We start from the raw sequence: 12,661 nt of genomic DNA on the forward strand, positions 1-12,661 counted from the left end.
AGAGTCAAATGGCAGGTCAAAATTGCCTTCCTTAGGTCTGCCTTTCACAGAACTGTTTGTTGATTTCAGTCGCTTCTGGATTCCCTTAGTTTGGTTGCTGGTAAGCTTTGTTACCGCTGCTGGATAATTACCGGTATTTGTCATTTCGCTTAACTGCATTTTTGTTTTAAAACAGTGGTGTTGCTAAGTTGTCTTCCTTGAAATCCACTCTCAGGGGAAGAAATGAAAGTTATGAGTTTGTGGGTACCAGAGTTTATGGGTGTCAGACTCCCATAGTTCATGAATTTAGTAAGTGTTAGAATTTAATCAATGCTTGAAGAATCACTAGAAGTCAGATTCTTAACAGCTGGACTCAGCTTACTGTGTCAGGAGATTGCCTGAGAAATAGGTCATTAACAGAGAACAAAGCCAAGGAAATGGGCTATCAGCAAAGCAAAGACCCTGTTCCAGCCCCGCCCTAAGATAGTGAGCAGAGACAAAAGGAGAGCAGTTGTTTAAGGTTGCAGTGGTGATGATTTGCCCTAGCAGAAAAGGTTCCAGTTTGTTGCAGCAAGTTGGAGAGAGGAGCTGGAGCACAATGTGGACTGCCTGTTTGAATTATAAGGTTGCAGCAATGGGAGAGAAAGGACTCTCTTGGAGTGTAGTGCTTTGAACCCCTCCTTTGTAGGCTCAGGTCATATACAGTATATGTACAGTGGTACCTCTGGTTCTGGAGGTCCATTCGTAACCAGAAACCACTCATAACATGAGGCGCCATTAGCAAAAGCGCGCCTCTTGATTTCTGCTCGCATCCTGGGGCACAGTTTGCAACTGGGAGCGGCTACTTCTGGGTTACCGGAGCTCGTAACCTGCAGCGTGCACAACCAGAGGCATTCGCAACCAGAGGTACCACTGTATAAATAAACCACATTTCATATATCACAAAGACACCATGTTCTCCACTGTGCCTCATTTCCCAAGGAAAAATGAACCCTGGAATCCCGCACTGTTTTAGAGACTGGGGTGCCATGCAACACTACTTTCAGAAATAAATATACTACTTTGGAAACAAGTTTAATTCTTGCAAAGCATGACATTATTATAACCATCCCTTCTGTATCCAGTGTCCAGGCAGTTCGTGTTGGTTCTCATCCATGAATTCCATGGGTCCATGTTGGTCCTAACCATCCATGTACAAGAAAGAGGTAGCAGAAGACTTGAGGGAACCCCAAGGTTTGCAGAAGTACAAAAATACTTCAGGGTGAAAGATCATAGAGGATAGGAAAGGGAAGACCCTCCTCCCACAAGAGCATATCAGGAATGAGAATGTCCAATGGTCACAATGCCAGTTGAGAGGAGAGAAACCCGGAAGGAAACATCAATATGTGTTTGTAACTACTGGTAACTAATTTTGCACCCCTATCAAAGTTGTCTCTACAGACGATTCCTAGTTATGCTGCTGTCGAAAGGGTTGCTGTGGGGATGAACGAGACAGAAGACTATAAAACATTTGGCTTGTGAAAATTGCTTTATAGAAACAAATGGCAGAAACAGGCCCATTAAAACGTATAAAATATCAGACAGACAGGAAAAACATGACCTTCCCAGCCTTAGTTCCTGCAAAATTCTGCACAACTCCCTGAAATTTCCTTTATATGAAACTCTAAGGTGCATCATATTCATTAGGTGAACACCAAACACATTCAGAAATGGTGTATATCTGGTATATCTCTCTTGAAAGGATACCACTTTAGAATTTCAATGTGGGAGCATGTTGCTTCCCCAGAGAGAAATCACTGCCATGTGGGAAAGGAGCATGTTCTGGACCAATTTGCTCCCTAACATGATAGGTTTTGTTCTTTAAATTTAAAAAATGTTCATGATTGAGTATGGCCATTTGAAGAGATTAAGATCATCTTTCCAAAATGTTGTACAAGACCAAAAGTGGCTGTGTTGAGATATAAACAACAACCCCCCAACACACACAGGGCAGCCTTCAAAATAATGCCATGCAGCCCATGGGGCTTTTGCTCCTAACCCCTCTTCATCTTCTCTGCTAACTATAGTCTAGAATGATGCCACATTTCTGTGTCCCGAGGGGTTTCTCCCCTCCCCCTCACTTTTAAGCACCAGAAATAACTTGAAGAAGCAATTCCACCAGGTATTCTGAAGTGGCACTCTTCCGAGAGGTCTACTTTAAAAGCAAGGGCTTTTTAGTCCGACTGAAAGCAAGACTCAAGCCAGCTAAAAGCCACACCTTTGATTTAAGAGGTTTGAAGAGCACCCCATTTCCAACGAAGCCCACCCCACCCCTTTAAGGAAGCTCATGAGTGCCAATCCACACAACTCTTCCGACAGGGTGAAGTCAAATCAGATGGCTGCATTTTGAAAAGCAATGAAGATTCCAACCAGGTGGGTGGCCACAGACTGTCTCAAGGCACAAGGCCTTGTCGTCTTGCCACATGCCACCGGTAGTCAGGAGTATTTCTACAAACTTGCTTGGGGCACTGAAGTGCAACATTATCAGCCCCTTTAGGCTGCAAGTCTATGAATGCTTACTTGGGAGTCAGGAGCCCTACTGGATACAACAGAGCCTACCTCTGAGCAAATTAAGGAGGATGTTGACAATCTGGAACGTGTGCAGAGAAGGGCAACAGAGACGATCAAGGGTCTGGAAACCAAGCCTTATGAGGAACAGTCGAAGGAGCTGGGTATGTTTATCCTGGAAAAGAGGAGACTGAGAGGAGATTTGACAGCCATCTTCAAATATCTAAAGGGCTGTCACATGGAAGATGGAATTTTGTCCTATTCTGGAGGGTAGAACTTGAACCAATGACTTCAAGTTAAAAGAAAGGAGACTAAATAACAGAAAGAATGTTCTGTCAGCAAGAGCTGTTCAACAGCGGAATGGACTCCCTTGGAAGGTGGTGGACTCTCCTTCCTTGGAGATTTTTAAGTAGAGGTTGGATGGCCATCTGTCATGGATGCTTTAGCTGAGATTCCTGCATTGCAGGGGGTTGGACTAGATGACCCTTGAGATCCCTTCCAACTCTCCAATTCTATGAAATGTTCATAGGCTCTTCCTGATGTTAAATGCCTTTAAACCAGTGGTGACTGACCTACTGTCTTCTGACTGTTGTTGCACTAAAGCTGCCCTTATCACTGACTATTGCTGGCTGGGGCTGATGGAATTCCAGTAACACCTGGAGGGTTACAGGTGAGCCACCGCTGCTTTAAATGAAGAAGGAGAAGCCTTTTTTCATCAACTGCATGATTAACATGGGGATTTATCGGCACAAGATTTCTCAATGGTCACAAGCACAGACGGTCTTTTAAAACAAGACACACACAGGCTTGCAAACCATAGAATCGTAGAGTTGGAAGAGACCACGAGGAACATTTAGTCCATCCCCCTGCAATGCAGGAACCTTTTTGCCCAACGTGGAGCTCGAACCCACAGCCCTGGGATTAAGAGTCTCATGCTTCACCAACTGAGCTGGCACCTCCAGGCAAAGTACACCCTGGTGTTCAGGGAAGTGCTATCCCCAAAACACCCCACCAGAGAGCTTTACAGGCATCTCTGGTTGGGGATGGAACATGTGCTCAGCGGCAGAGCAGAGGGCAGTAGGTCACAGGTCGAATCCTGCCTGCCTCCAGTGAAAAAGCGCAGCTGCCAGTCAGCGTAAATCCTGGGGTAGATGGTCACATGACCTGGCCTAGTATGGCAGCTTCCTGTGTTCCTGCTGGAGACAGAATGTTGCTTTAGATCAGGGATGGGGAATGTCAGGCCTGGGGGCTGAACGTGGCCCTGTAGGCCTCCCTATCCAGCCCCCTGGACTGTCACCAGGCCATATGCACTCCTAAGCTACACCCATTGCCAGCTGAGCTTTGCATCCTCCTTGAGTGTCTTTGGTTGGCTGAAACATGTCACTGAACTCAAATAATGCCTCTTTGCTTGCCTGGATGGAGGACAGAGGGGTGTGGGTGGTTAGGAATTACCATCCTGTACAAAGGATGCCCACTTTTGTCTCTGGCCCGGGAAGGTTGCCCAGAATGGAATTCAACCTTCAAGATAAAAAAGGGTCCCCAGCCCTGCTTTAATTGGTCCTTTGGCCTAACCGTGTGTGTGTGTGTTCATTTTACTTTTAAAATCCAGCCACAAAAGCCAGCCCTACTCTAGATAAACACATACAAGACACTCATTTTTCCCTGGATGCATCACATTCACCTAAATTACTAAGGTGAATTTTACTCCAAATATTACCATTCGGCTTTACCCCATCCAAAGGGTTATGGGGTTCCACTCCTTAAGGCACGTAAACATGGCAGCTTCCCAACTAGCTGGATGATTGTTGTTGCACCTGACAGGAATGATATTTTTCTCTGGGACACCCCTACCTTGTGGAAAGCCAGAAGGCAAGCTATGAAGGCACCACAGTCTGACCCAACCTTGCTAGGGTCCCTTCCCCCTGCATCTGTGGAGATGCACCATGGGGTCTGTGACTGCATAGGTCAGGCATGCCGAACGAGCATCGAGGGATGGCTTTGGCATGGAGCAAAGTTGGCATGTGCCCAGAGGCTGTTGATGCTTGAAGGACCCTCCCACCTAGTCAAGTATGGACCTGGTGCTAGGCTTCGTCCATCTCTCCTGGAACTCTTCCACCACTGAGAAGACCAGAAGGGAAGACATATTAAGTGTATGAGTAACTGTCTCCTTCAAAGGGGAGGCAGGGGGAAACAGAACCACCTCCTGGAAAGTCCTATTGCATCCAGGAAGCAGGCCTCTTCCTCCCACAAGATGGCTGTGCTCATGTCACTTCCTTTCTGGTGCAATATCTGACCCAACCTCGCTGCTGCTCGGATGTAGTAAGCAACCCAAAAGTGAGCGAGTGACGTGCTCTTAACCATAGGAAGAAACACCAGTTGTGCCAGGCAAAAATGTCCAGTCCTCTGAATTACAGTGACACAGGCACACCCAAAGCAAGAACAAGGAAACTGGCAGATCAACACCCACCCACCCTCTGTTCCCCCACTCTGTCCTTCTCACTCCTCTTTCCGATGCAGTTTGCGCTGCACTCTGGCAGTCATGAGGAGGGCCGTAAAGAAGCAGATGGACGCCACGAAAAGGCATAGGGAAGAAAAAAGTGGAGCCAGGTCACCGTGGAGCCGTGAGTAGATGGGCCGCCTCGTTTCGTAATCCAGAAGCACCGCCTCCACCTGGGTGAGGGTGCAAAGCATCAGGAAGACGTGGAAGATCTGGTGCCCCTGGCCCACAAAGTGGCACTTGCCGGGAAACCACTTTTCGGGGTAGGGGTAGGCAAAGAAGAAGGCCGCAATCAGGAAAAAGAGGACGTGGCACTTGTGGTATAAAACGGCCACGTCTGTGAGTCCGGAGGAAGGGGAGACGTAGATGCGGTGCAGCACCGGGCTGATGTCCAAGGCGTACGCCAGGGCAGAGGGCATTTCCTGGCAGAGCCTGCCCCGCAGGGAAGAGAGGTGAGGGCTCCTGTATTTGGCATAGCAGGAGCCGGCGCACGAGAGCCAGGCAAGCAAAATGGCTCCCGGGATGTAGAAGCCCGCAACCCTTGTGTGCCACTCGGGCTCAATGGCGTAATAGTAATGCACCAGAGCACTGCTGTACTGGTATGTGGCTACGCCCACGTAGTCCAGGAAGAAAAATGCACAGTGCCAGAACTCAGACTTGGCCTGCAGGAGGTGTGCCAGGGTGCTGAAGGTTGCGTAGATGACCGAGGAGGCGGCGATGACAAAGAGGGGCTGCGTGTGAGGATCACCTAGGAAGTCCACCGCCTGCGAGAGCCGCCAGAACCTCACCACCAGGACCAAGGCGGCCACCAGATGCGTCCAGACATTGACGGCCTCGTTGTGCCGCTGGAAAAGCGAGAGGAAGTAGAACTTCCAGGTCTGGTTGAGGGGCCGGTAGCCGGCATGGATGTAGGGCTTCTGGAAAAGCCGGGGCACGTCTGATGCCTCCACCGTGCAGGAGGCTGAGGGGAGGGCCTCCTCCAGCAGTCGAGGGACTTTCCAGACGTGCTGGGCACTGATGAAGAGGCGGCTGAGCTTTTCGGACACGATCGTTGCCATGGCAGGAATGGGCAGGCCCTGCAGAGCAAAACAACCCCTTTCAGGAAGAAAAGAGGAAGCAGAGTTGGGTTTGTGTTGGTTTGCATTTTGAAACAATGGATGCAGTAATTGACAGTGGTTGAAACGGGAGCCACTGGGGGAACAGGGGGAATTGGGATAGCAGACGGCTGCTTGGGGAACAGAGGAGAAGCTCAGCAGTGTAATCCTAACCCTACTTACCTGGGAGTAAGCCCCACTGCAGTCAATAAGGCTGAGTTCTGAGCAGTCATGGTTAGACTGTAGACTGTTAGCGTACAATCCTAGGCGCAGTAGGAGGAAGCCCCTTTGAGCAAAGTGAGGCAACTTATAAGTAAACATGCAGAGGAATTGCACTGCCTGGCTCTGATACTTAGCTGCAAACAAGACCCTTTGAAGGAAGTGGGTCTTGCTTCTGAAATGAAATGTGGCTGGAATTGGCCTTGCAAAAAGGAGCTATTCCCTTTAGAGTAAGGAGGGAAAGGTGTAAACTATGTGGGCAGTATTATAACATGAATCTATGTAACGGTTTTTCACTCCTGCTTTGATTACATCAATCACTTTTGCAAGGCAAGAGTTGAGAAGCTGAGAATGAGCTTGCGAGGAGGCACACCGTGGGCAGACTGTCAGGCAGAGAAGCGCAACAGCAGCTTATCAGTGGTCCACTGTTTGCAGACTAAACTTAGTGGCCTAGTTGACAAATAAAGCTAAGCCATTATTAACGTTAAGCAAAGCAAAGTTCATAAACCAAGAAAAAGCCATGGATTGCAGGTGTGCCTTTTTGTAGTCAATACACAATAATTAAGCCATTGGGTTGACTTGAGCAATCAAATCATGGTAGAGGAAGAAGAACACTGGGGATACGGGATTCTGGCCAGCTGGTTGTTAATCAACAAGAAAAGCATTGCCTGGCCCTGATTTCCACCACCATTAAACTGCAACCCGCTCAACCTCCTCCTTCCAGGAAACGCCTTCTGGTCAAAGGCGTTTTTTTCATCTGTTGCCAAAGATGGGCTTGGTCAGAATTCCTAACACCCCCTCCTAGCCAAAGTTTCGTCTGGCTGAGATCACTATCTTAACATAACAAACTTGGGGTTTTTTTTGCAGTGCTCAGAGGGAAAATGCCAGGCTCTCTTCTATTCTGAATCAAGCCATGGGGAGCCAGAACCTGACTAAATACCAAGGCAGGCAATTTAGCAGTCTTAAGTCAGGATGGATGTAGTGAGAGTGATTAGGTGGCAGCTGAAGGGAGCCTTCTCTCTGAAACCTTGAAGCCCCCTTTCCCAACAGGGTGCCCAGCAAAGTTTCAGGTGAAGGGCTGGCTCTCCCTTCAACTACTAACTGATTTCGCCACCTGCCACCCCAAGAGTGGCTGTTCCTCAGCACTTCTGAGCAGGCCTTGTAGATTGAGGCTGTGTACCTGTTACTGTTAAATATGCTTACAAAAATAAAACGGCCAAGTCACCTCACTACACCAACTCTGCTAAAAAGAGCAAGACATCCTGCTTATTCAGTGATAGGTGACTTTTTTGAGACAATGAAAGTAACATGAGGGAATATGCGCGTGTCAGTCTTTGAATCAGCTGAAAGTCTGATGATCATTAGACTTCCAATTCTCCCACAGGCTGCCAACAGCACTAATAGCAACCTCCTCCCAGTTTTCCCCCACAACCCAACAGCCTGGATACATAACAGAACCCCATTGTTATATAATGCAAAGGGATGAAGGCGGGGTTTGAATTGTCTATATAGGAGCGGACCCGTAAGCAGCTGCTTAAGCCGGAATCCATGTGAGAACTTGTTTATTTTCCTGCATTCAGAAATTCCAATACCACCTCTTCTTTCTTTTAAAAATAAAGATGCCTGCGAGACTTCGCATTCTCTTTAACACCTCACCCAACATTTGCAAGCCCTGACTTGCTTTGCCTCTCCCTGTACTCAAACGTTTGGTTCCATATTTTAAAGTTGTGAAACACTTTCTCTTTTTTAAATAAGCCATATACACTGGCTGACCGACGCTCTTTTCCCAAGCAAGGTATACACACCCCGCCAGCAATGGAAAGATCCACAAGCTGATTGCCCCATTTTATAGCCCTAAACCCAGGAAAAAAAACCTCACGCCCATTTTAGAAGAAAAACTGGTCTCCCCACCCGCGCTCCCTCCTCTTAGGGAAGCTCCCTGATCGCCCCATAGTTTAAACTGACCAACTTTTCTTACGAACTACCAAGATGTTAAAAAGTTTGAGCCGGTAAAAGCTTGCAGACTAATCCTATGCACGTTTACTCTGGAGCAAGTCCTCGTGAGCTGTGTGGGGTTTATTCCGAAGAGTAGCCAAGCTGCAAAGGAAACCGTGATCCTGTGCACACTTGCTCGAGAGTAAGTGCCGCCTGATGTCTCTGGGGTTTTACTTCTAAAGCAAGCATGCATAGGATTGGGGAGCAAAGGAAACTGCCCCCACCCACCTTAACTCAAAAGCGCGCGCACTTTCCTTAGTTTCTTTAAACGCCTCCCGGACTCGCGTTGCATTATGCAAATAATTGCTCCCCGCAGAAATCTCTCATTCCCGGTTTGCTCTATTACTGCACAGTCCCGTCGCACTGGGCATCTTGTCCCTTTAAAGAAGGGGGACCCCCCATTTTCTCACTCCGGTGCCCCCCCCTTACCGATCGCCAGCAGCTTCTTCCTGAGGATGCTCGTCTGAAAGCGCCGAAGGAAGAGTAAAAAGAGAGAGGCGCCGACCCAGCCTAGCCGGGCAAGGCCGCCCCTCTGCGGCAACAGCCGCCTCTCCCCAAGAGACCCGCCTCGTCTGTTTTGCTTTTTCCCACGCAGCTGCAGGCAGAAACCAAACAGAAGCGCCGCCGAAGACTTCGGACCAACGAGGCGCTGCGCCCCCTGGAGGTTGCAGCCGACACCCGAAAGTAGCGCCGGGCGGGAGAAAGGCGCGCGGGGGGGGGGGGAGCCCCAATGCGGAAGCTGCAGGAAGGGGACGTGCATGCTGCGTTTCCCTCCCTCAGACGCCGAGGGAAGATGCATGTGGGGAATCCCGGGAAGCGCAGCTTTTCTCGCCTCATATGCAAAAAATTCCATCCTCTGTGCAGTCATTAAAGGCAGAGGAGCCCCGTTCTCCGTGTCCTTATCCCCAATCGCCCCTATTGCAAAACATGAGCTGCCATAAGGCATGGAGGAGATAACCTGAGATGGTCCATTGCAGGCGTCCTCAACCTCAGCCCTCCAGATGTTTTTTGGCTTACAACTCCCATGATCCCTAGCTAGCAGGACCAGTGGTCAGGGATGATGGGAATTGTAGTTTCAAAACATCTGGAGGGCAGAGGTTGAGGAAGCCTAGTCCAATGCCTGCCAACCCATTGGACTCTGCACTAGGATCCTGCACTGTTCCTCTGGGTCCTGGGCAGCTTCTTTCCGCTTTATGTTTACATGGACCCCAATGGGAAGCAGCAAAGAATCATAGAATTGGAGAGTAGGAAGGGACCCCAAGGGCCATCTAGTCCAACCCCCTGCAATGCAGGAATTCTGCCCACCACCATCCTTGAGTGGGCTCCAACCACCAACCTTCTGCCTTAGCAGAAATTCACCAGTGTAGGGACTCCCAGAAAATGACTGCTTTGCTTCTCATTGGTTTTTGCTGTTGCATCACTCTGTGTCAACTTATCCAGACCCATGGGCGTAGCCAAGAGGGGGCAGGGGGTAGCTGCCCCTCCCCAAATCAATAAAAATACATAGCTAACTGAAGCGCTGCCCTCCCCCACAAACCCTGGCTACACCCACGTCCAGACCCACTGTTTTTCTCCCTCCCTAGACTAACTGCAAGGTTTGTCCAGGAAAGCTAAACCAGGAGCCCAGGTTCAGACAACACACTAAACCAAATCGTACCTTAGCACAACAGCAAAGGACCAGGGAACAAAGCAGCCACAGTCATCTTTCATAGATCCTATGCTTTCATGCTAAGACAGGTGTGGAAAAGTTATGGGGCACAGGCCAAATTAGGCCCAGCACAAACCCCAAGTAGGTTCAGGAGGCCTTGTTCCCTAAACTACACTCACTTGGAATGGAGTAAATGCATGGCTGAAGCAGCTGTGACCTACTTGTGTGAGAAACTTTTCACAGCCAATCCCTGCAGAAAACATTTTTGGCCAACTCAAGTCTAGCAAAGTCCCATGCCACGCATTTCCCGTGCCCAACACCCAGCAGGCTGTTTGGGAAATGCTGCACAAGGGAAATCCACCTTTTGATTCACCCAACGGCTAATTTAGTCTTTCCCCCTATCCCATGGCAAAGCCATTATGGGAAAAATCATACTATTAAATAAGTTGTATGAATTTCACTTCTTCTGAGTTTTATGCTATCAAACATTGTTTACCTGCATTTATGTGCTACAACCGTTTGAATATCAATGTGTACTGCATACTGGTAATCTTATTTGCCCAGTTTGGAATTCATTGATATTTTACTAACTAGATAGCAAGCTAAATCTGAAGTAATGAATAATGCAAAATCTGTTACAAGTCCAAATGGCTGCTAGCAAAGGCACACTAAGCTGTATATAGTGTTGGACCATATGAACAGCTATTAATCATTTAGAAGTTTTGAAAACTTCTCAATACTCTTCCACCACCCACAGTACACACCTTTAATATTTTATTTATATTTATTTATATGGGACGTGGGTGGCGCTATGGGTAAAACCTCAGCGCCTAGGACTTGCCGATCGCATGGTTGGCGGTTCGAATCCCCGCAGCGGGGTGCGCTCCCGTCGTTCGGTCCCAGCACCTGCCAACCTAGCAGTTCGAAAGCACCTCCGGGTGCAAGTAGATAAATAGGGACCGCTTACCAGCGGGAAGGTAAACGGCGTTCCGTGTGCTGCGCTGGCAAACCAGATGCAGCTTGTCATGCTGGCCACGTGACCCGGAAGTGTCTGCGGACAACGCTGGCTCCTGGCCAATAGAGTGAGATGAGCACACAACCCGAGTCTGGCAAGACTGGCCCAAACGGGTAGGGGTACCTATACCTTTACCTATATTTATTTATATACAGTCTTTCATCAAAGATCTCGGGGTGGTCCACAAAATAAAAATTCTTATTCATTGGGGTAGAGAATTAAGCCACTGCTTATTTGCCCCATTAAGTTTTAAAACCCTGCTTGTGCTTTTTTCAGAGCAGCCTCTCCTGCATGCCTGGCTCATCCCTTCAGATGGCAGCTGCATTGTGCTGTTATATTTGTTGTTTAGTCGTGTCTGACTCTTTGTGACCTCATGGACCAGAGCACGCCAGGCACTCCTGTCTTCCACTGCCTCCCGCAGTTTGGTCAAACATCTCGTCCTCTGTCATTCCCTTCTCCTTGTGCCCCCTTTCCCAACATCAGGTTCTTTTCCAGGGAGTCTTCTCTTCTCATGAGGCGGCCAAAGTATTTGAGTCTCAACTACAGTAAATAGTTATATTAATTAATTTACCCATTTCTAGTCTCTGCACTCAGGACTTGACAGCAGAAAGTACCAGAAAGCCATGTCAACTGGTATGTTTCTTCATCATTACCTTGTGAACTTTGGTATCAAACAAACTTTTTACCTGCACGAGGTCTGTTAAGCAAGATATTTCCATCTGGTGCATAGCTAGAGGACAAGTGATGCAAAATACTGAATTATTCCAGACTATGGGAGTTTGTGTGCCTCCAGACTTGCCACTATTTTGCAGGAGTGATTCAAGCACATACAAGAACTTTAGCTTTGGACAACTGTGGTCTGTCACCCTAGTGCATCAATTTTCATTAAAAAAACCCTTGTTTTAAGTGAGGGGGAAATGCTCCGAGAAGTGTGGGGTGGGGAATCAATGAACAGTAAGACATGTAGACAATCCCACAAGCAAATTGGGGTACTCAATAAAGACCAGATGTCTAACTGCCACCTAAGCTTTGTGCAAGCAAATCAAATTGAAAGTTCTAAGGAGCCCTTAGCAACAGAACAGTGACAAGACTATCCTGGATGCACTTACCTCAAGTCCCATTGAGGTAAGCAGGAATGCACTGAGACCCTATTTCTCCAAGAAAACTTGGGAGATATGTTTTAAGAATATTTCCCAGTTAGCAATTACACACATATTCAGCATTCATTTTTCTCTGCCCCCCCCCCATTTTAAAGCATCACAAGCGCTTTCGGTGGCAAGGTATTTACTATTTATAGGCAGCAAGGAAAAGAAACAAATTTAGTTATGTCTATTTATTGATGGCTGACTAAATCTAATAGGTTACAGAGTAATGTTTATATGTTGATGTAATGACCAAGCACACATCTGTACAGAGACATGGACAGGAAGCAATTTCGCATTTATGCCATTAAAATACAGCTTGAATAACCTGGTACCAGTCACACTACTTATGAAACATTCCAGAAGCTTTTTTTTTGGGGGGGGGAGGGGAGTTGGGGAGAAAAGGTCTGTTAAGTGGCTCTCATCAAAGTAGGTTGGTTATGAACACAGTACTAGCTAGGTTGGGCGTTCTTCGTACTGCAAGTGAAGAAAAGCCATCTATTCTTTAAAATATTTATAATTTAT

The 12,661-nt window shown here is 47.8% G+C and overlaps 2 protein-coding genes across 3 annotated transcripts in view; one reads left to right on the plus strand and one right to left on the minus strand.

The window, feature by feature from the left end:
* The window catches only part of SELENON (selenoprotein N), a 117,070-nt gene that overhangs the window by 77,576 nt on the left and 26,833 nt on the right, over window positions 1-12,661 (plus strand). The window lies entirely within an intron of this gene.
* Window positions 1,489-8,928, minus strand: PAQR7 (progestin and adipoQ receptor family member 7). 2 transcript variants are annotated; one of them, XM_081921516.1, is made up of 2 exons: window positions 8,761-8,928; window positions 1,489-6,118 (listed from the first exon to the last, which is right to left on the minus strand). In XM_081921516.1, the coding sequence occupies exon 2, from the start codon at window positions 6,079-6,081 to the stop codon at window positions 5,023-5,025; it is 1,059 nt and encodes a 352-aa protein (XP_081777642.1). In that variant the 5' UTR covers window positions 6,082-6,118; window positions 8,761-8,928; the 3' UTR covers window positions 1,489-5,022. The 2 variants fall into 2 exon arrangements, with proteins under 2 accessions (XP_081777642.1, XP_081777641.1); XM_081921515.1 differs by having other exon boundaries at window positions 1,489-6,099; window positions 8,761-8,899.

Source organism: Podarcis melisellensis, assembly GCF_964234715.1.
Source record: "Podarcis melisellensis genome assembly, chromosome: 8".
NCBI classification, from domain to species: domain Eukaryota; kingdom Metazoa; phylum Chordata; class Lepidosauria; order Squamata; family Lacertidae; genus Podarcis; species Podarcis melisellensis.

What these genes read in the sequence shown, in the direction of transcription:
- PAQR7 (XM_081921516.1), bottom strand. Translation starts at nt 6,081, where the DNA reads ATGGCAACGATCGTGTCCGAAAAGCTCAGCCGCCTCTTCATCAGTGCC.